The sequence below is a fragment of the Podarcis vaucheri genome (genome assembly GCF_965113315.1).
Source record: "Podarcis vaucheri genome assembly, chromosome: 8".
In the NCBI taxonomy this organism is placed as follows: domain Eukaryota; kingdom Metazoa; phylum Chordata; class Lepidosauria; order Squamata; family Lacertidae; genus Podarcis; species Podarcis vaucheri.
Window position 1 is genome coordinate 45,235,442 of NC_138766.1, and position 27,105 is coordinate 45,262,546.

At 40.6% G+C, this 27,105-nt stretch overlaps 1 protein-coding gene and 1 long non-coding RNA gene across 2 annotated transcripts in view; one reads left to right on the plus strand and one right to left on the minus strand.

Annotated features, from left to right (window-relative positions):
* Positions 1 to 27,105, plus strand: part of LOC309539329 — a 205,127-nt gene that overhangs the window by 3,141 nt on the left and 174,881 nt on the right. The gene's annotated exons all lie outside the window — the stretch shown is intronic.
* NDUFV2 (NADH:ubiquinone oxidoreductase core subunit V2) lies at positions 20 to 16,270 on the minus strand. Its single transcript, XM_082235328.1, has 8 exons — positions 16,073 to 16,270; positions 11,978 to 12,043; positions 9,388 to 9,450; positions 9,190 to 9,306; positions 6,532 to 6,700; positions 2,764 to 2,873; positions 1,344 to 1,420; positions 20 to 259 (listed from the first exon to the last, which is right to left on the minus strand). Exons 1-8 carry the CDS (start codon positions 16,253 to 16,255, stop codon positions 166 to 168), a joined length of 879 nt encoding a protein of 292 aa, XP_082091454.1. The 5' UTR covers positions 16,256 to 16,270; the 3' UTR covers positions 20 to 165.

The window sequence follows — 27,105 nt, forward strand, 5'->3', positions numbered from 1 at the left end:
TAATAAATATTAACAATAATAAAACTTGAATTTTAATCTCAGGTGAGTAACTATACTAAAGTAAAATTATTATACCAGACTGTAAGCAACTGAACTCATGTTTTCATCTGTATGCAGTTCAGATTTTATTTTCTGAAGTAGTTCCTTACAGCTAGAACAATAGTCTTAAAGGTCTGGCCGAACTCCAAAACCAGGTCCCTTGGGTGGTTCTGTCAGAGAAGTGAGACCACCAGCTGGCTCACAAGAGAAGCGCCCACTCCTGCAAAAAGAGAGAGCAATTAACTTATGCATTACTTCCATTGCACTACTCATCTTCAAGGGTAAACAGAAGTAGACTCATTTTCTTCAAACCTCTTTAGTTCTGGATATTTGTGAAAACATGAACCTAGTCGCAAGTTTAAAAACAAGTTCAAAAGCCAATGTATGCATGCTACTTTCTAAGCACAATTGTAGTTCTTGCATGCTCAACTTTATAGCTCCACTGAAGTAACTTGGGCTTACATCTGAGTATAGGATCAGGCTGTGTCTTGTAAACCAAAGACATAGGTTGAATTTTACAAGCTGAATGTTAGGAAAAAACTGTCAGTTGTTAAATTACTGTGTGTTTATTACATTTTTATCTTGCCGTTTTTCTGAGGACCCCCATATTCTCACAGCAACCCACTGAAATAGGTTAAGCATATATGGGACCAGCCCAGTCTTCCTGTGAGCGACATGGCTGAGCAGAGATTTGAATCTGGTTCTCTCTGGTCTTAGTCTAGCACTGTACCTCACTAGCATAACATTCTTCCTCTGTAGCAAGCATACAATCAAATAACAAAAGAAAGTGATGTGACAAATACTGTTTCTCAAAAATAAAAATAATTTCGTGTCTGAGAGCATCACAATTTGACCATAACTTGCAAAATGATTGCCACAAATCAGTGAATCTGATTTATTTAGAGTGCTGTATAGCCACTGAAGGCACTTGATCTGAAATCTATGCAGTGTAAAACTAGCTTGAGCCTCCTGACTGTAAAGAAGTGAAGATGTAAGCCTGTCAAATAAACACTTGAATAAACACACAATTAAATTTAGAAGCAATCCCATCTCTGAAGTTTGGTCAAGATTCAATACTGCTGTGAATTCAGCTATTTCAATTAAATGTTTTGGCAACTAGGACACAGACCCTTAAAGTGTATAAACTTGAAGCATCATTGGAATAAAGGTTTATATTTGGTTTCCCATATCTATAGATATGTTTGCAACTTGCTGTGGAAAGAATATGTAATACTAATTACATACAATGTTACTGTTCCCAATTTTCCTTAGTATTTATTATATGGTACAAATGAATAAAATACCTTGGTCCAGGTTTTGGAACTTTTCCAGCTTTTAGTTCATCAATTATGTCTTCTATGTCTTTTGTTGTCAGATCTTCCTGAAATGTGAAATAAGGAAAATGTAAACATTTCTGGACATTTAAAAAAGTATGATAGCATTTTTTTGGGACTAAAAGTATCAGTCTGTGGTAATTCTATTAACTCTTGAAAAAATGTAGGCATAATTATAGCTTTTAAGTGGGGCAGGTTTCCTGCTGTCTAGTAGATCCTACAATTTGTCAATATGGTTATTGGAACAAATGCTCACAGCAATACGCTACTGTCACACAGCAAACACAGAATACAAACTGGTTCAAATCTAGCTCATTTCCAATTAAAAAAATGAACAATAAACTTAATTATTTATGTGAGGAAACAACTTTTAGTACTATTAAAATAAAGAAAAAACAGGATAAGTTAAACTGGATAAACATAGTTTGATTACATTGGGTTATATTTGGTTACTCTGAATAGTAAACTCAGATGGTAAGCACCAAGAGGTACTGCAGAAGTACACTTTAAAGGGGTGGTAAAGGACAACCCCTCTTCTAACAGCTCATTGAGGACTGAGCACACTCAGTATCTCAAAAGTGTGTGTTTGGGGGAGGAAGGGGGAGTGAAATGAGTTAACCTGCTAGCACTGTCCTCTTCCAGGATATCAGAACAGGTGCTCGCTAGTTATTTTAATGCAAATATTTTGTTACAATTTTGGGGGCTATTTTGCCGTGCAAATTCCAAAGCAAACCTACTTAAGTGTCCCAGTAGTACAGGACAGAATAAGTTGCGGCTAAGAGAGAGGGGCTTATGACAACCTTGCAATAAAGTCATGCTGTATGCCGCAAATCAAGCTCAAGTGGTTATTACACTTCAGCATTGTTCAGAGATATTACACCCTAGTGCAGGTTTGAGGATTGGGATGAAGCAAATAGCATGTGCAAATCTGCAGTGATACCAATTTCTCTCATTGCAGATTGAGCTGATAAAAGATTTTACAACAACCCTGCAGGGTTGTTGCAGGCTGGGGGCTGTGCTGAGAGAGAGAGATAGAGAAGCTTATGACAGCTCTGCCATATACAACTATTAATATTGCAGGTCAGAGGTGGAGCTGAAGTCGATTCATATTACCAGTCAAAAATTCTCCATACTTCTCAGGAGGAAGAAAAGGCCACTCTGCATGAACTGCTACTTCAGACCACCTTGCAGAGAGGAAGGTTTGTGTTCTGTTAACTTGCATGCAGACCAGCTGCACTTTATATTAAGGTTGTAGTCAAGTCAAGGAAGAGACTACTTTTTTGATGCTAGTGTTTGTGTATTCATCTCCCCTAAAGCCACAGGATCAGAAAACAAATGCACCCCATGGATACACTGCAACATGTTGATGGAGGGACCCACTTGTACTTACATAATAGTTATCATTTATTTGTACCATTGGTGCATTTACGCAAGCCCCCAAACATTCCACTTCAATCAGAGTGAAGAGTTTATCAGGTGTTGTTTCTCCAACTTTTATACCTAGGGACATAAGCAAAAACAAAGCATTAGAACCTTGCAGGCCTTTTCCCACTTGCCCTGGGAGACCGGGGCCCTGACTGACTCCAGCTACAAAAGCTGAGGCTGCTGAACACTCTTGGGCTGGGGTATTGTTTAGGGGGAGGTTGTTGCTGTTATTTATATTTAAAAAAATATCTTTGTTTTAGATCTTATTAGGATTTATGTGGAAATTGTTTAATTTTGTTGTATGTTTATTGTTTATGACCACTTTTGTTGTTTGTAATTATGTATTTTTTCATGTTGTAAGCCACCTTGAGCATGGTTTGAACTATGGAAAGGAGGAATACAAATAAAATGATGTATGTATGTCTGTAATCTCAAACAGTAAATTTTCATAGTGATTTCCTTAAATATAAACAAGGACAAAATGCATAGATTGTGTCTGTTTAGTTGAGTTGGGAATCGTGTGCAAACAGGTGCTCTCTGTGATTCCCAGCCTGATCTAGCAGCAGGGGTTGCATTCAAACTTGCAAGACTATAAAGATCTGGCTGTTAGAGCAGGCTGGAGAATCTAGTTTTATAGTGCATGCGCTGTTGAATAAGGACTAATATTTAAAATTATAGCTGTTTTAGACCTTATAAAACTGAAAGCAGTTGGCTGCATTATATGAATGCCTGTGTGGCAGTGGCATCCTGCCAGGATGACAGCTACACCCCCACCACTGTAATATATTTAGTGAAGTGTCAGGATGTGAAAACTTAATGTTTCTCTCTGTTGTTGAACAGATCCATAAAGGTTGTACTTGTCTCATAACATGCAAAAGGTTACTGACCAAGGTGTGGTAGAGTGAGAGATGATGTCTGGTCAGACCTGGACAAAGATCCAAGCTATAGAAACTATAGCATTAAAATAGCCACAGCCATTTTAAAGCAAATTAGGAGAGGGGATGTTGAAAACATTAGGCTCCCTTAATTTTTATGTTTACCTCCTTTTTTCAGCATTTCCTGAAGCTTCAAGTTGTATATACTGTATAACCTGTTATTCAGAACAGACCGAAGTCCCCAGAAGAGAAGGGCATATGGGGACTTCCGGGTTAGCGCCCCCGGCAATGGCCGATTTCCTCTGATCGGGAGGAATCCACTCCGTGGAAATTAGGGTCTGGACTGCCACAGCGAGGCAGAGACCCATTAAAAACCACAGGCGGGAGAAGCCTGTGGACGTGGGATTCGGCTGGCACCTTTTGCACCTCCCCTACTCGCGGGGAAACCCGGTTTCGGGGATCCGGAGCAACGTGGGGTGAGCAGCACGGTGCTTCGAATCAACTGCTTCTTTCACGGAGTGAAGCCGCATTGCTGTTGCCGGAGAGCGCTGACTTTTTCCTGTGGACAATTGGACTCTAAACAACTACCCATAAGTAGAACGGAAAATTGGATCTCTAAACATCTTAATTTGGCATCGAAACGGGAAGGTTTTAAACAGGAAGTCCGCCTTCCTCTTTTGTAAATAGATTAAAGCAAAGACGATGCAAGCTAAAGTCTGGAAAGTCTTTTGTAAAGGATTAAATCTCCATCGGTTAAAATTACTAAACCCCCCTTGGAAGCAGGAGAAGAGGGGGGAAATTTTAGATCATTTAAGCCTGCAGGAGAGAGAGTGAAGAAAGATAAATTACCACCGTTTTGATCCTGGGAACGGGCTGCCAGTAAGATTGACGTTTTGGGAAAGTTCATTGACTGTGAATAAAACGTATGTTGACAGATAGTTAAAAAAGAGAAATATATTGTTTCCATTGTTTCCTTTTGCACTTAAAAAGGAGCAAAAAAGTAACTGAAAATCGAAACCAACTTTGTTGCTGGATCTGCGTTTAAAAAGATGGATACAAATAGAAATTGTTTCCTCTAGAGGGAGCTTTTGAAACTGTTGCAGGAGTGGAGCTGGGGAATTTTCCAGCTGCAGAGATTAAAGACCGTGAGAATCAGAAATTGACCTTGGACAAGAATGTTGACAGAAGAAGCCTTAGTTATTGCATTTTGCAAGACAAGTGCTTTATTGGAACAGCTTCATAAGAAGATGGAGGTGATGATTACTAAAATTGACAATTTGGGACAAAAAATGACTGATTTGGGACAAAAACTGAATACCTATACAGAAACTACTCAGGAATTGATTCAGGAATCTGTTTTGACATGGCAAGCTGTGGAGAAGACGAAGGAGAAAGTTGTTGTTGAACCTCAAGTAACTCAAGTGGACAGAGCCCCCAGCCTTACAGAGGCAATTTGATGAACATAAGCTGTTGTCTTTTACGACCGAATCTAGAGAATGCCAGATTTGGTGGGATGGAGCCCCGTTTGGATTGGAGAAGGAAAGTTGGATAGATCCCCTTATGCAGGGATGTTCTGGCCTTTGGGATCTGGATTTGGGTCAGGGGAGATTAGAGTTGTGGGGGCCTTTAGCTTTGGAGGGACTCTGAAACATGCTCTGAAATATCTTTTGGACTTTAGTTCTGACTATGGAGAATGGGCTGACCTGTCGAGAAGGAATAAAGACATTGTTAGGTTGGAGTTTTCCCAAGATCTACTCCTCAGTGCCAAAGGAAGGAAATTAAGAATAAGATCAGCAGAAGACAAAGTAAAGTGCATGTATAAATATGAAGATCTGCAGAAGGGACATGGAAGAGAGTTAAGAGCCTCGGACAGAAGGTCACCAGGTTGATGGACTATATGGAATTGATAGAAAGGGCTGACAGAATCCGAGACCAGGGAGAAGAGACGGTGGAAGAAGATTGGAAAAAAAGTCTAAAAAAAAAATTATTTAGAAAAATGTTGGAATGAAATTATATGTCTTTAGTAGAAATGTTATAAGGAGTTAAGTATAAATAAGTTTTAGGGTTTTAATGGTAAGATAAGGTTAAAATAAATTAATAATAAATTAATAATAATAAATTTTATTTATATCCCGCCCTCCCCAGCCGAAGCCGGGCTCAGGGCGGCTAACAACAATAAAACAGTACAAAAGTACAACATAAACAACATTCTAAAATCATTCATTATAAAAATTAATTAATTAATAAAAATTAAGATAATTAAATGACAGAAAATAGTGAAAGTTGGAAAGGATTTGCTGAAATAATAACTATAACACAAAAAGGGAGGTGTGAGGAGGTCGATGAAACAAGTTAATGAAAGATAAAGATATGGAAATGTTGGATATGCTTTTAATTGTTTTTGCTTTTGTTTTTGTGTAACTTTTTTTTTCTTTTTTATATATGTACTGTAATTTGTATTGTTTACTTTTTCTTTTTTACTTCTTTCTTTAATTCTTAAACTTTCAATAAATATTATTTTTTTAAAAAAAGAGAAGGGCATACAATTTCTACTTTTAATGTGGGCCTACGGTTATGCAGATAATTATCACTGCTGTTAAGCAGGCCTGCTCCTATGCTCTCATTTAAAGTGTGTTCAGTATCAGTTTAAAACACTGTTATTTGAAGTGATGAGGTTTTCACATTTTAGATTGATTCCAAACACTTTCTTTACTTTCATTTCCAGGAAGAAAAAGGTGTAGTAGCAGAGAAAATGACTGTACATTAAAAATGTTCTGGAGCCTTACCAAATCCTCTGTAAAAGGTAGTACAATGTAAATGAAGAACCCCACATAAGAGAAGTAAGCTATATATCCTACCAAGCTTCTTCTGAATGGCTTCTAATATGCTATCCGAGTCACACAGCATGCAAGGCGTAGTGGTGCAGATCTGAATATGGTATTTCCCAACGGGTTTACGATTATACATTGTATAAAAGGTTGCTACTTCATAAACTCTCATGGGAGGTATGTCTAGAATCTCAGCAACCTGTAACAATAAAAGACTGTTTTATTTTTCCAGGACATAAAATGAGCAGTTTCAACTAACACCAACATTTTGAAAAGCAATTATAATGCCAGCGATGATATGAATCCTTGTATTTCTTAACCAACAATTTCCCCCCACAAAATGTGATAGTAAATGTGCATTTTTTTCAAGCATTTGTTCTTCCAAGATTGATTCTTTACAAGGTTTATTGTTAATAATTATTAACAAGGTGTTATTGTTAATATAGTCCATGACCCGGACTACAGTTACCATCAGCCCCAGCTAGGAGAGCCTTTGGGGTACGAATGATGCATGATTTAATCCCATGAACACACTGGTAGAAATTATCAATAAATATTTTACAGTGCTAGATTTGAGACTATTCAAAACCATTTTACAGACTATCAAAACTATTTACAGACTAGAAAATGTTCTACCACATAATTCAAAGCAGCACCAAAAAAACAACATCCCTGTTGTCCTATTCTGTCTTTTAGTATACCTATGAGTGCACTACCCTTGACCTGCATATAGTACATCAGCAACGTAGTCGGATAGGAACAGTCAGTGCACTTTTATTCAGATACAGAAGTCTTTTAGAAGATTTCTTCATGACACAACTTTACAGTGGTGCCTCGCAAGACGAAAAGAATCCGTTCTGTGATTCTCTTCGTCTAGCGGTTTTTTCGTCTTGCGAAGCAAGCCCATTGACGGGTTATCGGATTTGCGGCTTATCTGCTGATCGGATCAGCTGATAAGCGGCTTAGCGGCTTAGAAAAAGGGGGGGGGAGGGAAAAAACCAGCAGGAACTCGCAAGACATTGTCGTCTTGCGAAGCAAGCCCATAGGAAATTCGTTTTGCGAAGCACCTCCAAAACGGAAAACTCTTTCCTCTAGCGAGTTTTCCGTCTTGCGAGGCATTCGTCTTGCGGGGCACCACTGTATTAAAAATCCATAGTATAGACAGTAAAGCTTTTAATAACTACTACTACTACTTACACTGGTATAGCTTCTTTCACATAATGTGCTTTACATTTTGTAAAAGACTAACCAACTATTATAAACAGCATTATCCATTATTCAAATGCAAAAATACACAATAATGATTACATACAAACAAATAAACATACATACATACAACTGATCAAATAAACAACAGGGACATTCCAAAGGGCCTTAAGAAATCATGTACAATATTCCTTAACTCAAGACCAATAATCACATAAGCAAATGATTAAACAGATCAATTCTCATGCTCAAACAACTGTAAACTCAAAACTCAGGTCTCACACTCAAAACATTTTTAAACCCTTAACTAATATCCACAAAAAATCTGCCTTAGTGAAATATTGAATATAGGCAAGCTATATAAGCCAAAAGTTGGCCTGTCTGATATTCTGTTCTCTTAATCTACACATCAATCTCTGACTCTTGTCTTCTGGGTTTCTGGGGTTTTCCTGTTGTTATTCTGTCTTTCACAGCTACAATAAACCTACCACTAAAATTATGGACTGGTCCTTTCTTCGTCAGAGGGCAAACGGGCAAATTTAGCAGGGGATCAAATACTTCCCCCCCTCACTGTAAATACGATAGCTTAGCTACCAGAATATATTCCCCAACATTTGTTATACCACTCTGTGATGGACTGGATGTTGATGGAGCTCCAGTTCCCTTCGTATAGGATTCTGGATGCAGCTAATAAGCACCCATTTCCAAATGTCATGTTTTACTGACACATCCAAGTAATTCAACGACAACAACGTGTAGCAGAACTCTGTATACCAGAAACCTATTCTTTTGGTCTTTAATCATTCTCAAACATTTTTTTGCCCAGTCGCATTTCCACCTAAGATGATAAAACTACCCTCCTCTTTTTGGTATTAGCAGAAGGTGTCTACGTAATTACTATTTTATGTCGTTTCGCAAGAGTAATATACCACTGGGGCCATGCATATACAGTGGTACCTCGGGATGCGAACGGGATCCGTTCCGGAGCCCCGTTCGCGTCCCGAACAGAACGTAAGACGTGACAGCGTGTCTGCGCATGTGCAGGTCGCGTTTTGCCGCTTCCGCACATGATGTCATTTTGACCGTCTGCGCATGTGTGAGCAGTGAAACCTGGAAGTAACACGCTCCTATTACTTCTGGGTTGCCGTGGAGCGCAACCCGAAGGCGCTCAACCTGAAGCGTATTTATCCCGAGGTATGACTGTAAAACGGTTCTTGCTTGTTCCCATATTGAACAAAAACTTACAAACCAATAGCCGAAGTTTTTCCTATACTTTCATCAGAACATTTTCACCAATATTCTGAGCCCGCTTGAGAATGTATTCCTTGACCTGTTCCTCTGCATCATAATTTAACAATAATTGATGAACTTCAATATAAGCTTCTCAAACTCTGCCATATCTTTTTGTTGATCATTGTATCTAAGAATGTGTTTGAAAATATCTTAACCGTGGAGGGTTTGCCTCCTGAAATAATGAAGTACCTTATTCATCGCTGATATAGGTAGCCATCCATGCTGTCTTTGGGCTAGATCCAGGACTGACATCACTGCTCCAGATTTGTGTCCCTCTGGATAGTTGCTTACTATTGCCTCTATTCGCTGTTAAAGAAAATAAGCATTACAATAGCAAAAAAAATCAGTTTTCTGTAAAGATACAGCCTATCAAGTATCATGACATACCTTATAGTTTTCAGGTGTGAAATCAAATTGAGTATTTGGGTTGTTTTCAGGAGTATCTCTGTGCTGTACAAACAAAATAATGAAACAATTACACATATTTAGAACACATATGTCAGATGCAGCAAAAACTAGACTATTCTACCTTAATAGTTATGTAGAAGATGGTATTTTGTACAAACACAGCTTCTTGTGCAAGTATGAAAAGATGAATCTGCAAAAAAATAATTCTTGTATTCAACAGATACAGGAGCTGCTTTCTCCTATACATCTGGTCAGCCTATTTCAAACAGACTGAAATAAAATATTGTTCCCTGCAGTTTAATCATAGACTCAACACAATATGAAAAAAGCTTTTTAAAAAGACTAACACTTTAGGGAATTAGAGCTTCAACCCTGTATAAGTATTATAGGTAAATTCCACTACTATCAACATTGGTGTATTTGCTTTAAGGATTGCAAAAATAAAAACGCAATGCAAACTGTAGGGATTGTACAACAGTCAGCTGATTAGTCAAAATTTAACTATCACTTTAGTATTTCATAGTCCCCAAGCCAAGTTAATACCAAACGGGACAGCCAGAATATCTCCTAGCATGAAACATAGTATGAAGTACAGGCAGGTTGAAACTGCTACAGTGCACCTTTTCTTGAAAAAACATCCCTTGATCCACTCTCCAACTACCTACCACCTTCCATCTTTGAACTCCTAGAGCATGCCGCTTATTCCTGTAATGTTGCCTTTTTCTTTCCTACTCAACTCCCTCCACAGCCCTTCTTCTTTGTCCCCTTGGCAAAGACTCTGGTTCATACCCTAATCATCTCTCATATAGAATAGCGCAATCTTCTCCTTGCTGGTCTTCTCAATTTTGCCTTCTCATTTCTTTTCCAGCACTCTCCTGCCAAAATTGTTCACTTTTGCTGCTGCTCTGATTGTGAGACACTCCTCCCTAAATCCCCTCACTGGTTTTTACTTAGTTCCCACATTCAGAACATACACCTTGCTCTTACCTTCAAATGTCTTTCCCCTTCTCATCTCTCCACTATATCCAATATATCCCTGCCCATGACGTTTGCCCCCCCAGCTTCACCATTCTGTGTGTTTACTGCTGCCTTCTTTTCCCTCCCCATCGTCTTTGTTTTCCCTGTACAGAAGTTTAGTTAAACTCCTCAGAGACAGGGACCAATACTTTTGTGCTCTGTAAAGTGTTATGCATATTGATGGCATTATATACATAAATAATAATTACATCTCAAGTAAAGAAAAAAAGCACTAAATACGTTCAAGTAGCTTAAGTGCCTGATAAAAGTTAAAAGCAATAATTTCTGCTTGAGAATACAAAAGAGCTACAGAGGGTATAATTATGTATTGCAATATAGGTACACATAGAGGAGTCATGTATCATAAAGAATGGTTCATGTTATTTTTCTGAGCATATATATATATATATGTATGTATAGGCACATTTAGACCCATGGCCCCCTATTGTGTAGTTTTCCCCACTGCACATTTTGTCTTTATATCAGCAGGTCATCTATATTAGGGGAAGATGCCTTTTATTCAGTCAAACTGTCTCAGTATTGTCTATGCTGAGTGGCGGTAGCTCTGAAAGGTTTCAGCAAGGAGTCTTTCCTGATCCTACCTGTAAATGTCAAGGGGGTTGAACCTGGGACATTTTTGCATACAAGGCATGTGCTCCACCATTAAGCTAGACAGCAGGACTTAACATCAGAAGTGTTGTAAAGTCACACAACATGGGCAAAATTTATCAAGCCTTACTGACATTTCATCATACCCTACCGAGTGGGGTTAATGTTGTGATAACTCTTTTGCTGCCTTCATGCCAAATTTCTCTTGCCTGTCTATTTACAGGTTCCAGTTACAGTAGAACTTCTACTCACGACCACTATCCATTCCGGAGGCCCATCCTTATGGTGAAACGGGTCATTGGGAGAGGTGCTGTTGTGCACAGGCGCGGGCAGCGATCACCCGCTTCTGCGCATGTCCTAATGGCGATTGCCACTCCTTTGCGTCTGCGAATGGCAATAGCCCCTGCGCATGCGGAAACGGCAGCAAACCCACTGGTTATTTCCAGGTTTACCACGGTCGCAACTCAGAATGTCTGCGAGTGGAGGCGGTTTTAAGCAGAGGTTCTACTGTACAGTTAAGTGAAAATGTAGATACAAGTCTTTGAAATAAAGCCAAATAGAAGACCAGTTTGTACAATCTATAAAGCAACAACGGTATCAAAGTTACAATTATGACCCACAAAAACTTCCTGCTGAAACAGGTTAACTTCCAGGTTAACAGTACCACCATTACTGCAGAACAGATGCATTATTCCAACACCCAAATAAATAGAAATAATTAAAGCTTTTGAACTCATATGGAGTTACTCAAATACATTCTCTCTCCATAAAATCTCATCTTCATTAATATAAAAAGGAGAGATATTATCAATGTAGTCTTACATTTGCTGAGAAAAATGGATTGTGATATTACTGGGGAGGACAAGTGATAAAAAAGACAATAAAAACCACACTTCTCAATTTTCAGTTACATCTGCTTTAGTTGTACATACAAATTGCTTACCACAAACAAAGCTCCACCACCACCATTCCGTACAGCTGTTGCATGAAGAGAGCGAATCTGTGCCACCTACAAAGCACATTTTATAGAAGGTAAAGCACCTGTTTTAAAGTTACATCTTACATATAGAGTACTGCATTTTAAAAAAAAGCAGGGAATACCAGAGAAACCAATATTTAACCCACCTGAAAAAAGTTTTGTGTCTGCCCATCCCTTCTGCTCCTAAACAACTTATATAATTCATGATGGCGCTACCAACTGGAAGCTCAGAGCAAAATATGATAATGGGCATGATTTTAGCCTGCCTGTGACCATCCTATGAGAACCGCCTCAAATACTTGTTTTCCACAGGAACTACAAAACCACAGTAAAGTTTGCTTGTGCATCAGTTTTCAAAGCTTTATCACCCTCAGCCATTACAGTGGTGCCTCGCAAGACGAAATTAATTCGTTCCACGAGTTTTTTCGTCTAGTGAATTTTTCGTCTTGCGAAGCACGAAATCCCATAGGAATGCATTGAAATTTAATTAATGCGTTCCTATGGTCAAAAAAAGTCCAAACAAAGCCAAATTTGGTACAACAAGAGTTTATTAAGTGCTCTTTAAAGTCACACATACTGTAAAGAGCATTTCAAAAATTGAAGGAACAATAAATTAAGTTTTTTAAACATGACAGAAAAACATTTAAAAATCAACAAAGTGTACAGTACATTTTCTAAGACTCTGGGGGACAACTCGAAGAAGGTTCCTCTTCCACTCTTTGCTTCTTGCTGAAGAACCCCCTCCTCAACTGTTCCCCCAGCCACCCACCACACAAAAATTCAAATCCAGAATTTTTTTTTAGAAACAGCAGAGTGGCCCAATGGTCACAGAAAATCATAAAAGTGCAGAAAAAACCACACAAGCTTCCAGATTCTTGCAAACCCCTCCTCAACTGTTCCCCCAGCCACCCACCACACAGAAATTCAAATCCAGATTTTTTTTAAAAAAAACAGCAGAGTGGCCCAATGGTCACAGAAAATCATAAAAATGCAGAAAAAAACACACAAGCTTCCAGATTCTTGCAAACCCCTCCCCAACACCAAGTCCTTGAATTCCAAACACCCCAACCCAAAATCCAAAACCCCCCAAAAAAGTTTTAAAAGTTTAACTTACCAAATAGCTGCAAAAGAAGTTTTGGAAAAGCTTAAAAAATCACCAAAGTCTTCAAAAACCTCAAAAAAGGGTACCACACCGCGTTCTATGAGTTGCTCCTCGAAGTCAAGTCGCAACTGTATTAGCGGTGTTAAGAAAAAGGAAACAAACTTGCAAGACGTTTTCGTCTTGCAAAGCAAGCCCATAGGGAAATTCGTCTTGCGAAGCAGCTCAAAAAACGCAAAACCCTTTCGTCTAGCGAGTTTTTTGTCTTGCGAGGCATTCGTCTTGCGGGGCACCACTGTATATCAATCCACTGTCTCACACCAATATGCTTGATTGGAATCCTCCAGTAATTTTGATCTAACAGCATGCTTATCTAACAACTAAGTGGTCTGCATCATAGAAGACTACCAAAGTGTGCTGCAGCACTAAAGAAGGCACATTACTTGAATCACTGAAATTGCTATAAATAGTACCCAAATAAAGTGCAGTAGTAGGAAAACATAGCAAATCAATGTGCTAAGAGGTCATAGAGAAGGAAACGGGAAAAGAAGTACAGTATATGCTTGAGCAGGTCTTGGGCAAGAGGCAATTTTACCATGAAGCAAGCGTACAATAACCAATATGAACAAACAAATTATCAATGCCCATTACTGTATAGCTATTGCCAAAACATAGAACTTAACGAGAAGCTATCTACAGGCTTCTGGCTAAGCAACAAAAATGAACCTGAATTTATCTTGGAATACCTATTTGCCACTATATACTCTCTCCTAGTGGTTGTCTTGAGAAATAGTCTGGTAGCACACTGCTGCAAGAATTCAGGTGTGTGTTGATATACCTTTTCAAGTTTACAAAAGAGAAGGAACAGCAGTTGTATGCATTTGAACAGCATGGTGCATCACTGTGAGAGAACTTCAGAACACTTTCCGAAACTGCTGCCTAACTTTAGAGAAGGGATAATAAACATGGACTAAAAATAGCCACATCCGTATTCCAACCCTGCCTCCCACAAACTTTAGTTGTGGTAAAAAACCACAAGTGTTTAGAAACAAATAGTTAGGCAATCAATTTTTTTTCCTGCAGGGGCACCAGAATCTGTTGCTCATCTAAAAGCTACTGTTTTTAGAAATTAATTATTCAAACAGCACATAGTTCAAACTATGGTATTCACTACCACATGATGTAGTGACACGTTAACTCCAATTTAATTACTTTAAAAGGCAATTAGACAAATGACTGAGATAAGACTATCAATGGCTACTAGTTATGATAGCTATATGCCAAGTTCAGAGACAATATGCCTCTGAATACCACTTGTTAGCGAGGGCTATTGCCTTGGTGTCCTGCTTTCCATTGCCCTTTGGCTGTCCATTGTGGGGAAAAGGATGCTGAACTTTGATCTGATACATCAGGATTCTTATGTGACTGGTGCCAAAAACAAATTTTAATTTTAAATTAAATGGAATGTTTTCTTATTAAAGTAGAATCCTAGAATTGTAGTGTTGGAAGGGGCCATGGGGATCATCTAGTGTCCAACCTGCAATGCAGGAATCTTTCGCCGAATGTGGGGCTCAAACTCACAACCCTGGGATTAAGAGTTTCCTGCTCTACTGACTGACCTATATTATTCATTTATATACAGAAATTTGTATGCACATACAACTATTAATATGCTTCATGAAAACAGCTCAATAAAGTTATATGCAAATTCTACTATTTAAAGTAACTCTTTAAAAATGAATGAGACTGTTCCTTTAATAAAAAATATATTCAAAATGCACTAGAAATTCATCAATCTTGCAACTGTCTTAATGCTCTTGTGGTAATTTCTATAACTGTTTCCGATCCCTTTTTGCCTGCAATTAGGGAACTCCTTTTCCATGCTAAGAAATACACATTGTCCTCTTCTTTCACCACCCACCTGTCAAAAACATGTATTTACGGTACTTAAAAACCAAAGTGACACAACAGTCCAAGTTATCTTAGATTTTATGCTGTTCATCTCAGCAGTAGCCCCTGCTATGGAATACCAATTCCAGTCACCATGCTTCCTATTCACTAGCTATCTCTTAGGTATAACACAGGACTCCTGCCATCATTGGGCTCACCCAGGGATTGTGTTGCTGGTCTGTTGGGCAGCCTTTGTCTGTGGTCAGAGGGGAAAAGCAGCAACGATAAAGAAGCGGAGCACAAGGTCTGGGCAAGTAAACAGACAACAAGGAGGGTAGTGCCGGTGATGAAACAGGCATGACAGATACAGACCTACATGTTTAAATGGGGCCTGCCACGGAATCTATCTAAAGCCGGAATCGATTTAAAGTGCTTCCTAGGACCCCACAGATAAAAGAGCTCATATGCTCACCCAACCTGCGCTTCCAATTCTCTATCCACAACTTTATCAAGATTTGACAGGATTAGGAGTTTGGTCTAACGCTGTCACTTGCAGTGGTTTGAACGTTCCCAATACCTAACTTCACCGTTGCACGCGAAAAATGTGTAACGCAACCCTTACGGTCGCTCCTGCTGAAGAACAGCCATTCCCCAAAAAAGAGGGTGGCATTCAGGTGAAGAAGACGACGGCGGCATTTGTCCTTTCCCATCTACCTGCCTCCCCCCGGTCCGCAGCCCATTCCCTCTCCTCGTATGGTTTATTTTTCTTTTATAAGGCTTATTCCCAGCAAAGCATGGACCGTAAAGCAACCCCGCTCCCGACCAAACCCTTCGCCCAGCCCTTGTCCACCCCTCCCGCCATCTCCGCTTCTCCGCCGCAGAGGCTGCTAGGCTCGTCGGGAGCGGGGCAGGAACCGAATCAAGCTCCTCCCTTTCCCCTTCCCCCCGAGGAAGGCGAGGGCCGCCTCCATGCCCTTGGCCGCTACTGCCCTCCACCGACACTGCCGGGGACGCCCGACCAGCGCGCTGGACGAAGCAGCGTTTCCCTCAACCCCGCCGGCCCTCCTTACCGAACGCGCGAAGGCGGACCGAAAAGGAGCGGACAGCAACATGGCGGCGCTCAGCCGCGGCTCCTCGCCGCCGCTGCCGGCAGACAAATGGAAAACTTCTCCTTCTCGAGGAGACGCTGCTGCTGCTACGCGCTCGGCGCCGCGCACGCAGTCGCAGTGCGAGCCGCAGGCTGATCTGCGCATGCGCGCGCGACCTCGCCGCCTGCCGGAGATTGTGGACGCGCGCCCAGAAGAGGAGGAGGAGGAAAATAGTTAGGCGATGGGTTTCGAAAGGCAGCCCGATCGCGTTATGGAATGCTAATGGAAAAACATGTGTTTTTTAAGCCAGAATGTGCCAAACTTCAAAACTAGCTATATTTAGACCACAGGTGTAAATATATTTATTTGTCCAGGTCTTTCGAACCCGATGGTTCTTAGTTTTCATGATAGATGTCGTCATGTCAGATTTTATTCTGTTTTATTTTATTTTACTGTATATATTGTATGCTGTGCCTCCAAGGAGCGCATCACAGCTGTTGGTGTCACTGTGGCAGCAGCAGAAAGCAGGTGATGCATTCCTTGGAGGACAGATCTGCTGCTCCTGTGGATCTGATCCTGCCACCTGAGGCGGTCGCCTCACCTTGCTTCATGGGTGGGCCAGTCCTAAAATTAATAATGGCTTGCCTTCAAAGTAGTGCCCATTAAAAAGAGGATGTACTGTACTATATTGCTGAAAAAGTCATTGTATCTCTGCCCTCTCCAAGATAAGGTTGACTCAGTTCTAGGTCTCACCTAGAGCTGTTGGGAGCTTGGTCACATACTTAGGGTGTGGTAATGAACAGGAGTTCTGTCTTTCTTTTCATCTGGTCATCCAACATGCAGTTTATCTCCTGTCCCTATTCCATAATTCCCACACCATGCTCTGGCACCACCATTTTTTAATGGGCGCTACTATGCAGCATCTGGCTGTGGGTGGCTGTTACTTGTAGCGAAGAACCATCTCATCATATGCCATGTACAAAATGTGGTGCTTATCACCATTATCAGTTGTTACTGTTAAAAGCTGCTTGTATACATATCCCGTCTCTGGAATTTAAATCCGTTGCTATTCATCCTGTTTTTTCTCTGTTTCCTCTGAAAACCACATGAATTCCAAAAAACTTTACAGCAGTTACAGGGGCCTTGTCAATCAGCTGGCACCAGCAGGGTGTACTTTGACAGTTACTGGCATGGATATATGCTTCTACTTTTTAATTTAGAAAAAGTGTAGCCTACTGAGACCAGAATTTAGATAACAACAACAACAACTTATTATTTATACCCCACCCATCTGGCTGGGTTTCCCCAGCCACTCTGGGCGGCTTCCAACAGAATATTAAAATACAATAACCTATTAAACATTAAAAGCTTCCCTAAACAAGGCTGCCTTCAGATGTCTTCTAAAAGTCTGGTAGTTGTTTTTCTCTTTGACATCTGGTGGGAGGGCGTTCCACAGGGCGGGTGCCACTACCAAAAAGGCCCTCTGCCTGGTTCCCTGTAACTTGGCTTCTTGCAGCAAGGGAGCCGCCAGAAGGCCCTCGGCGTTGAACCTCAGTGTCCAGGCAGAGCGATGGGGGAGGAGACGCTCCTTCAGGTATACTGGACTGAGGCCATTTAGGGCTTTAAAGGTCAGCACCAACACTTTGAATTGTGCTCGGAAACGTACTGGGAGCCAGTGTAGGTCTTTCAAGACCGGTGTTATATGGTCTCGGTGGCCGCTTCCAGTCACCAGTCTATCTGCCGCATTCTGGATTGGTTGTAGTTTCCGGATCACCTTCAAAGGTAGCCTCACATAGAGCTCATTGCAGTAGTCCAAGCGAGAGATAACTAGAGCATGCACCAATCTGGCGAGACAGTCCGCGGGCAGGTAGGGTCTCACCCTGTGTACCAGATGGAGCTGATAAGCAGCTGTCCTGGACACAGAAATGACCTGCACCTCCATGGACAGCTGTGAGTCCAGAATGACTCCCAGGCTGCGTACCTGGTCCTTCAGTTACCCCATTCAGGACCAGGGAATCCTCCACATCTGTCCGCCTCCTGTCCCCCCAAAACAGTACAGTGGTACCTCCGGTTTTTGACAGAGGCAAAGGCATAAAGAGGTGTGAAACACAGGTTGTAGATCTACTTACAAGAATAACAAGCAAAGCTCCTCTGTGACCCAAGTAACTGATCAACTAGATCAGCTTTTTTGTGGGAATTAACTAAAACTGAGTTTCCCACTGTCCCTTCATGAATAGATAAGAAAAATTCCAGCAGCATCATGTATCTTCTAATAGAAGATTAAAATGGTTTTCTATTTTCTGATGGAGGAGGAGTGCTTTGTTCTAGGTCCGGAAAACATCCAAAATAGTGCTGTTACTTGCTGCCACCTCCTGGATATATAAAAGATTTCTCTTACTCTCTTACAGCATACATGAAGCTCAATTAATTCTCCATACAGTCCTGTGCATAGAATTCTGACAATAAACCCTTGAGCATCAAAGATTCAAATACTCAATCATATATTTGTATAGATTTTAATCACATATTCAGATGTTTGTTTAAATTTGTGTGCGCAGTCCATGGAGGGTAGTGTCCTAAAAACTAGATGGCAATCACAAATTAGGGAGAGATAAAATGCACAAATGTTTAATAAAAATCGTCCCCTAATAGTGTAACACCTAGATGCCAAGTGATGTCCCATTACAGAAGAGGCTCAGTGCAAATATTTTGGTACTGTCTAAGGGGGAAAGGATTATATTTTAGGGGCAGGCACAGGGAACGCCTTTCTACATTCAAAAAGACTATAGAGTCACTGTTATTAAGAACTTCTCAAAGGTGCTCTTTAAGAGGCTTTCATCTATTTTTAACATGCTAAATGCAAAGCATTCTTTTCCCTACTAATATGCCAATGAACTCATTGACATCCATAGGGAAGATCCAATACCTGGCAAGATAGTGGAGGACATTTTGAGTGACTTCTTAAAGACACGCGAAATATCTTTTCACTATCTTGCCAGGTATGAGCAAAATGGATCCACAGTTGCTTTTACCTATGCCTGTGACCAACAGTATTAAACACTGCTCAAATTTCTAATAATAGTATCAAATGGGTGCAATTTTCTTTTCCATCTCCCTGCACAAGTCATCACCAGGGCTACAAGAAAAGCCTGTATATCACAAAGGAGTGTCGAGTTCTTTAAGATGTACTGGAAGAAAACACAGGTTGCACTTATAAAGGCCAACATTGTTCATCTGGAATAGCTATAAGAAGCAGAGTGAAGACATTTCAAATGATTGTATGGATCTTCCCAATGTTCATTGACCTTTAAATGCTTACAAGGCGGACATGACAGCCTAGCAGGAGGGATTTAGCAAGCTTATTTTTGATGTGTGCACGCTTTCATTATCAGTTAAAGTTCATTCTAGCTGTGTATTGTTAAGCCCTTTACCTACTGGTATATGTTGTATGTTGCAAAAAATCTGTTTTAAACCATTTTAGAATTTGGCGTAAGTTGGGAAGAAGAATCCTGTTAAGCTGAACATTAACACCCAACTACTGTATGTCTATTTTATATTTGTTATTATTAAGAAGCAATCATATTCCATTTTTAAACATTTTGTTCCAACATCTCTCCCAAGTTAAAATAGCCATGCAACTAAATATTTTTGAAAGTAGATGACCAGTATGCTTCATCCCAAGTGAACAAGTTTTATCATCAGGTTTAAAACCCATGTGATACTAGGTTATGTCTTTTGAATCTTTCATTAAGGCATAACACTGGCATTTCTGAGTACAAAAAGGAGGTATACACTTTATTTCTGTTAACTTCATATATTGCTTGAAAATAATATGAACCAACCAGGACAAGGTGATCATGATGAGACCCTTCTTTGTGTGCCTTCCCCTGGAGGGGGGTAGCGCAAGAATGGGCCTTTTTTGCAGTGACTCCCCAGTTGTGGAATGCTCCCCCCTGGGAAGTTTGCCTGGTGCCTTCATTACGTATCTTTAAGTGCTAGGCAAAAACATTTTTCTATAATCAGGCCTTTGATTGATTAACATTCTATGGCTTTCTAAATGTGTTTGTGAAGGGTGGGTATTGGTTTGTGGGTTTGTGGGTTGTTGTTTATTGTGTATTTTGTATTCTTATTTTGTATTTTTGTGTTGTGAACTGCCCTGAGATCTTTATAGGTCAAAACCAGCACTTTGAATTGGGTCCAGAAGCATGCAGCCAGCCAGTGTAGTTGTAACAGAATTGGTGTCCTAATCTGAAACTGAAGCTTCTGAACCATTTTCAAGATGGGAGTAAGAAAATGGAAAGGAAAATTTTAGACATGACAATTCTAAATTAAATGTTTGAACTGCAAGATGGTTTATTGTCTATGATTCAGGAATATGCCACTAAAGGCTCAATAAATACTAAATGATGCTCAATAAACTAATAGAGCCCTGTAAGTTTCTCTATGAAAACAGTGGAGGAAAGCAAAACAGTCAATGAGTCATGATTTCCCCCAGCACTTCTGAACTGGAACCCTTGCCTTCCCATCTGGTTATGTTCTTCCTAGAAAGGCAGTTGCTGCTGGGAAAGAGACTGCAATCATCATGGATAATGTTGAAGAAATGAAAACTGAACCTGCAGACTCTGCTGATTCACCGTCTTCTTTTGACTTGAGTTCATCTTGCCCTTCACTGCTTATTGCCTTCACCACAAAATTTACTTCCAAATCCCCCTCCTACTACTTCATCCATTCTTTGTGCTGCACAACCTGGCTTGACTTGTTTCTCATGCTTCTTTGGTTGGTTTGTTTATTATGTAGTGTAATGATGTCGATCATTTTATTATTTCAAGCTAATGCAGTGGAATTTTTCCAGTAGAGATGGAAATTGTGTTACAAACACACACACACACACACACACACACACACTGTCTTTCACACAACACAACATAATTTTTATGTTATTTGTCATCTTTTCTATATATATATTTAACTTCGGGTAAATATATTGCAAAGTAGCATTAGGATAATGTTTAGGGTTTTTTGAAAAACAACAACAGTTGGGGTGACCATGTTCTGAGTCAGGAATACACTGGAAGTTTTCCCCACAATAACTGTTCAGATTGTTATATGAACACTTGCCTTACAAACTGTTTTTCAGTAAAGGATTATATAGCAGCACCTGGGTGCATAGGATTGTGCTATATATCATCTATACCAGGGGCACACATGGCTGTGTGCAGTGTATACACACAGTAAAAAAGGCAGGCATCTCACACATTACATCACCATTCTTCAGAACTCTGTTCATGTTCCACTGCATCCTAGTCAGTACCAGTAGGTGGCAGTGTTGCAGCCACTTGCTAAATAAACCTACGTACTGTATAATCTTTACCCTTCAACCTTCCCTGGAGTCAGAAGAGGGTTTATGAAATTTGCCTAATATGAAAGCAATATTTTCTTGAAACATGTACTAGGCAAACACATCTCTTGGTGATGGGGAATCACAACTGCTGTTAAGTGCATCAATAAATATGAATGTGCAGGCTTGTGGGCTGTGCCCTAAATCTGTGCTTGTAAATTTGCGTTGGTTTACTTCAAAACTTTTTAAAGTGATTGGCGGAGCAGTCCTATATACATGTTCTCAGGAATACATCCTACTGAGTTCAGTCAGAACTTACTCCTAAGTGTGTATGAGGATAGCAGCCTGGATCTCCTTTTATAGGACTTGTTTTGTCGTTTAGTCGTGTCCGACTCTTCGTGACCCCATGGACCAGAGCACGCCAGGCACTCCTGTCTTCCACTGCCTCCCACAGTTTGGTCAGACTCATGTTGGTAGCTTTGAGACCACTGTCCAACCATCTCGTCCTCTGTCGTCCCCTTCTCCTTGTGCCCTCCATCTTTCCCAACATCAGGGTCTTTTCCAGGGAGTCTTCTCTTCTCATGAGGTGGCCAAAGTATTGGAGCCTCAGCTTCAGGATCTGTCCTTCCAGTGAGCACTCAGGGCTGATTTCCTTCAGAATGGAGAGGTTTGATCTTCTTGCAGTCCATGGGACAGTAATGCACTAAACTACCTACTTCCATTTGCTAAATGTAGTTAGCGGTTCTTTTTTCTACACAGATGCTACATACATGTGTGGCATCCATCTAGGGTGTGCATTCCTCAAGTCTTCCAGAGCAACTCCAGATGCACCACATGGATTTGCACAATTTTCATTTTTCAAGGTAGTTCATAGGTTCATTCATTTGCCTCATTCCAAGGCATCACATGGAAATAACTGTCTCAGCAACTGCAGTGGCTAGCTATGTGCAGCCATGCCTCAAGATCCATCTTTTGCCCCCTTCCTCACCCTTTAGCTCTGGGTAAAGACCAGTGCTACTGCCTCTCCATCTCTAGAGCAGTGCCTTCTTTTTGCAACAAAGGAACAAACAATTCTCTGCTCAGGGTTGAATGTGTGGTATTAATTCGGTGTTAAACTATCATGGAGGGCAGTAGAATGGTGAGCCTTTATTCATAATGTTCCAAATCTGGATTGGTGACCTACAGAAAGCCTGCGTTTCATATAGCTGCTTTTTTATGTGGCACGAGGCAGGGAAACAATAGAAACAGGGATGATTAGCAACGCCAAGGGATTGCAGACGGATTCCAGGTGCACAATCTGCTGAAACACCGGTCCACTAGCAAAATTAATTAGATCAGGGGTTAACCATTCAGCTGAGACATGATAATTTTTAATTTAATTGGTAAGTTCACTTGCACACATGGCTAGGGAGATTCATTAGGCACTGGAGCATATGCAAAGCTGAGCAGTACAAATGAAGAGCCTGTCTGCTACATTTGCATAAATACACATCTTATTTTTTCCTGAATGGTTCAAAGGCGTTCGTACTCTTTGTAATTGTCAAGAAATCCTCCTCTGTCCCCATTTGATTTTGTTGAGGTTTTATGTGCGTGACTTACAGATTGCTGGGTAGGGATGTTGGCTCAGGGGGAGAGCACATGACACAGACATCACAGGATGAGCCCCCCTGGCATTTCCAGTTAAAAGGTTCAAGTAGCAGGTTATGTGGAAAACCTCTGCCTGTGACCCCAGAGAGAGGCTGCCACTGTCAAATTAGAGAGTACTGGTCTAGATGGAGAAATTCAACCTGGTATAAGTCAGCATCCTACGTTCCCTAATTGTTTAGTGTACCCATATCCAGTGCTTTTTTTCTGGTGGTACTCACTGGATCACAGTACTGGCACTCACCCCCAAATCCTTGCTTCTAAAGTGAGCATGTGGGGGTGGGGTGCACCTTTTCTCCCACGTCCATGGCAGTGTGTCCCTTGGCACTGCCAGTCCCAGTGGCAGCGCTTCCTCCTTGTCCTGTGGTGACACAGCTGCCGGAAGCTGCCGGGAGCTGCCGGGCTGCTGCTGCTGCACCTTCCGCCATTCGGTCAGCTCAGAGGCTGGCGGAAGATGCTTGGTGGGCAGCACCAAGAAAACTCTGGATTCCTCAAAGACCTCATGGTTGGCACACAGGTGGAAGGCCACATTTCCCGGCAGCAGTTAGCGCAGCTCCAAGCACTCAATGGGCATCCACCCCACACTGAACCCAGCCCACAGTGTGCCAGTCAGCCAAGAATTGTACTTCATGGTGAGTTCTGGCACCTTTTTTTCTAGACAAAAGGCACTGCCCATATACAATGGTATAAGACAGCTTCCAATGTTCTCTAGGTTTTTTTTAGTGTTGATTTTTCTCCCGCTTTTTGCCAAGTCTTTGAGATGGAGGTTAAATTCAAATGCCGGTGTTTGCCAAATGCCAACTCAGAATTAAGAAAACCCCAAATCCTAAGCATGCTGCCGTTCTAGAAGAGAAAGAGGAGGAGGGGAAAGAACGTGAGGTGGACCAAAGTGAAATGAAATGTGACAAGACTGCATCTGAACTTCATCTGCTGACTCCAGTGGAGTAAAGAGAAGTGAAGGAAGAACTCCTGCTAATGAACTTCACATCTAAAAAATCAGGGACAGTGTGATAGAGGGACCTACTTCGCTATTCATGCAGATTCCAAGATACAGTACATGCTTAGATTAGATTGGGACTTGGTCACACTGCACAACCAATGTGGAGACTAAACTCTTGTACTACCTACACAATTGTTGTTGTTGTTTGTATACCACCCTTTATCTGAGGATCCCAGAGAAGTTCACAACAGAAAAATACAAATGAGAATACAGTACAGTACATACATGCTAAACAACAACAACAACAACTCCTCAATAACCGCCTATCCTACAAGCACATGTAAAAAGACATAGAAAGTTAATCAGCTGAATGCCTGACGCAAGAGAAATGTTTTTGCCTGGTATGTAACGAAGTTTGTCAGCATTAAATAGTTCTCCAACTTCGCACCTAATAAAAACTACTTGTAAAGAATAAATTGGCAGTTTGCAGGTTAAAAACAATATGCTTACCAATCTGAACTGTATAAACATAAAGGAAAAAGTAGGTTGCACCAAGGTCAGTTTTTAAATCACACTGCTGTGAATAGTGCTGTAGCTAGAGAGAGGGCATTCATAGAAAAATCTCAGCTGCACTCACATTTCAGAAATACTCTGTTTAGGCTCTTAAATTAACAGTGCAATTGTTTTCTTCCTCAACAGTGTTTTGTTTTGTTTTTGTTTTACTGCGGTGGCTTTTCAAATTCAAACAATCCAAATCTTGTTGCTATGGCAGCATTAGAAATCCATAGTTAAAGTCCACTTAAAAGGGGTAAATGTTCTATTTATTTTGCTTCTGTTTCCCAAGCTAGTATGTGACCAAAGTATATATTGCAAGGTTATAGGTAATCACTTTTTAAAGAAGGAACACACACAGTCAAAAGGATTAGACTAAGGAAAACGCCCATGATTCACAACATTCTAAGTATACAGAGTTGGTCTTCATCTTCAGGATGTCTCAGACAGGACCCCATCTCCTTGTCCTCTTCCCTCCATTCTCACTAAAAATGCTTTCCAATCCTGGAGTTTTCACACTGCCTCATGTTACCCAAGTTGTGGCTTCTATTACTTTCCCCAAGCACCAGGACAACAAGGAGGGAAAATGTATGCTTAGAACATATATCATGTGAGCTGCAATTGTCTCCAGGTTAAATAAACAAAACAACAAAAAAAAAAAACCTGCACAGAAATGCAATTTCACACATACCTGTAAAAGTGCCTGTGAGCCTTTGAAAGGGTTTCTGCATAAGAGGTTCACTCAGGCTTCAAGTATACTTGCACCAACCAGCTAACACCTTTCTGTAAGAAAAAACAGGCCTTTCAGTTCTGCAAGTTGGGGGAAAAGGGCCATGGGGGAAACAGCTTGTCCAATCCACTCCTAGGAGAGAGAGAGAGAGAGAGAGAGAGAGAGAACACACACACACACACACACACACACACACACAGAGAGAGAGAGAGAGAGACACGTTGGTTCTACCAGGCAAGAGAGAACCAAAGGGTAGTAATGATGTGGAGGAAAAGAGTAGATGATTGCCTAATGTTGGGAAGAAACTTCAGCCACTAGTTTCAGGCAATACAGGCATATGTTGTGCATGAATTCATCATTCCTTCTGTCTGTGTGAGATCAGGACAGATCCTTATGAGCCCATTCTGTTAGCATTTACTGCCTGAGGCTGCTGCCCAATGGCAGGTCAGCCTGGCATGTAAAATATGTTAATGTTGTCCTCCAATTAGAAGATTTCAAGTTGAAATTTAGATTTTAATTTGAGTTCGGTGTTATTTTGTATGCATTATTAAATTATGTTGTGAGCCACTTTGGGGGCTATGCAAAGCCCTATTAGACGGAACAGAAATTTAAAAAATAAACAAATAAATAAAGGAGCAAAACATATTTAAATCAAATACCTTGGTATTGCTCATGTTGTATTGGGATGTGCTCTGTGGAAAGCTATTGTGTTTGAAATTATGTCAGGTGATAGGAAGGCTCTGGCAGGGGCTTATCTGTGACTGTGCTTCACACATGCAAGTGACAACTTGATGTTGCACTCATTGGTGGCAAACATTCAAATGAACATCTCAAATGAAGGACAGCATTCAGTACACCAGCATAATAAGATAAGGGAAAGCTTATTCTGCAAAAAAAAAAAAAAAAAAAAAAAGGGAAAAGGAAAAGGAAAAGGAAAAGGAAAAAGGAAGAATATAACCAGCTGCCTTGTTATTCTTTCCTGGCTCACGGAACCTTTTTGCAGTTCCAAAAATCAACTCTGTTCCTTTACAGCAGTGGTGGCCAAACTCGGCCCTCCAGATGTTTTGGGACTACAACTCCCATCATCCCTAGCTACCAGAACCAGTGGTCAGGGATGATGGGAATTGTAGTTCCAAAACATCTGGAGGGCCGAGTTTGGCCACCACTGCTATACAGTATTGAATTTCTCACCTGGTATAAGAAGAACTTGTATAGGTACGTATCTAATATATTCATAATATGGCAAACAGATAATTCTTATGTTATTGCAAGGATCCCCTGTGTACCATTATGCTATTCTCTATCCATGAAGTGCATCTATTTTAAATAAGCCATTTCTGCCTAGAAGGTGCATTAGTGGCACCAACTTCACTGATCTCAAGTGAGGAAATTCTTACTTTCCATTTCCTTTGTTTTGACCATGGGAAGATTGATAGAAACTCTGTTTATAGCCTGAATGAATTCTGAATTCATTCCTTATTAATAAGCACTAGATGAGCTTGGAAATATTCCAACATCATCTGTGTCTTGCTTGCTGATATGTTGGAATCTGAAACCCACCCCCCTAAATGAGTGCTTTTGAAGTAGAAAAGAGGCACTTTAAACTCACTATTGTTCATTATTAACATGCTGCCAACAGTGTTAAGGATGCACAACAGGCAGCTCTGAGAACAATATTCACAGAGAGAGACTTGGAAATGCAGCTTCTTAGAGTAATGGTGTTGCTCCGAGTAATCTCCACCCCCCTTCTCTCCTCATTTGTCAACAGCACAATCTACCTTACAGTGGCTGTTTAGAGCCATTTGTCTCTG

What these genes read in the sequence shown, in the direction of transcription:
- NDUFV2 (XM_082235328.1), bottom strand. Translation starts at nt 16,255, where the DNA reads ATGCGCAGATCAGCCTGCGGCTCGCACTGCGACTGCGTGCGCGGCGCC. An exon ending in CTATATCAGCGATGAATAAG is followed by an intron (nt 6,701 to 9,189) that starts GTACTTCATTAT and finishes TTATTGTTACAG; the next exon opens with GTTGCTGAGATTCTAGACAT. An exon ending in AGCCATTCAGAAGAAGCTTG is followed by an intron (nt 2,874 to 6,531) that starts GTAGGATATATA and finishes TTATGTCCCTAG; the next exon opens with GTATAAAAGTTGGAGAAACA.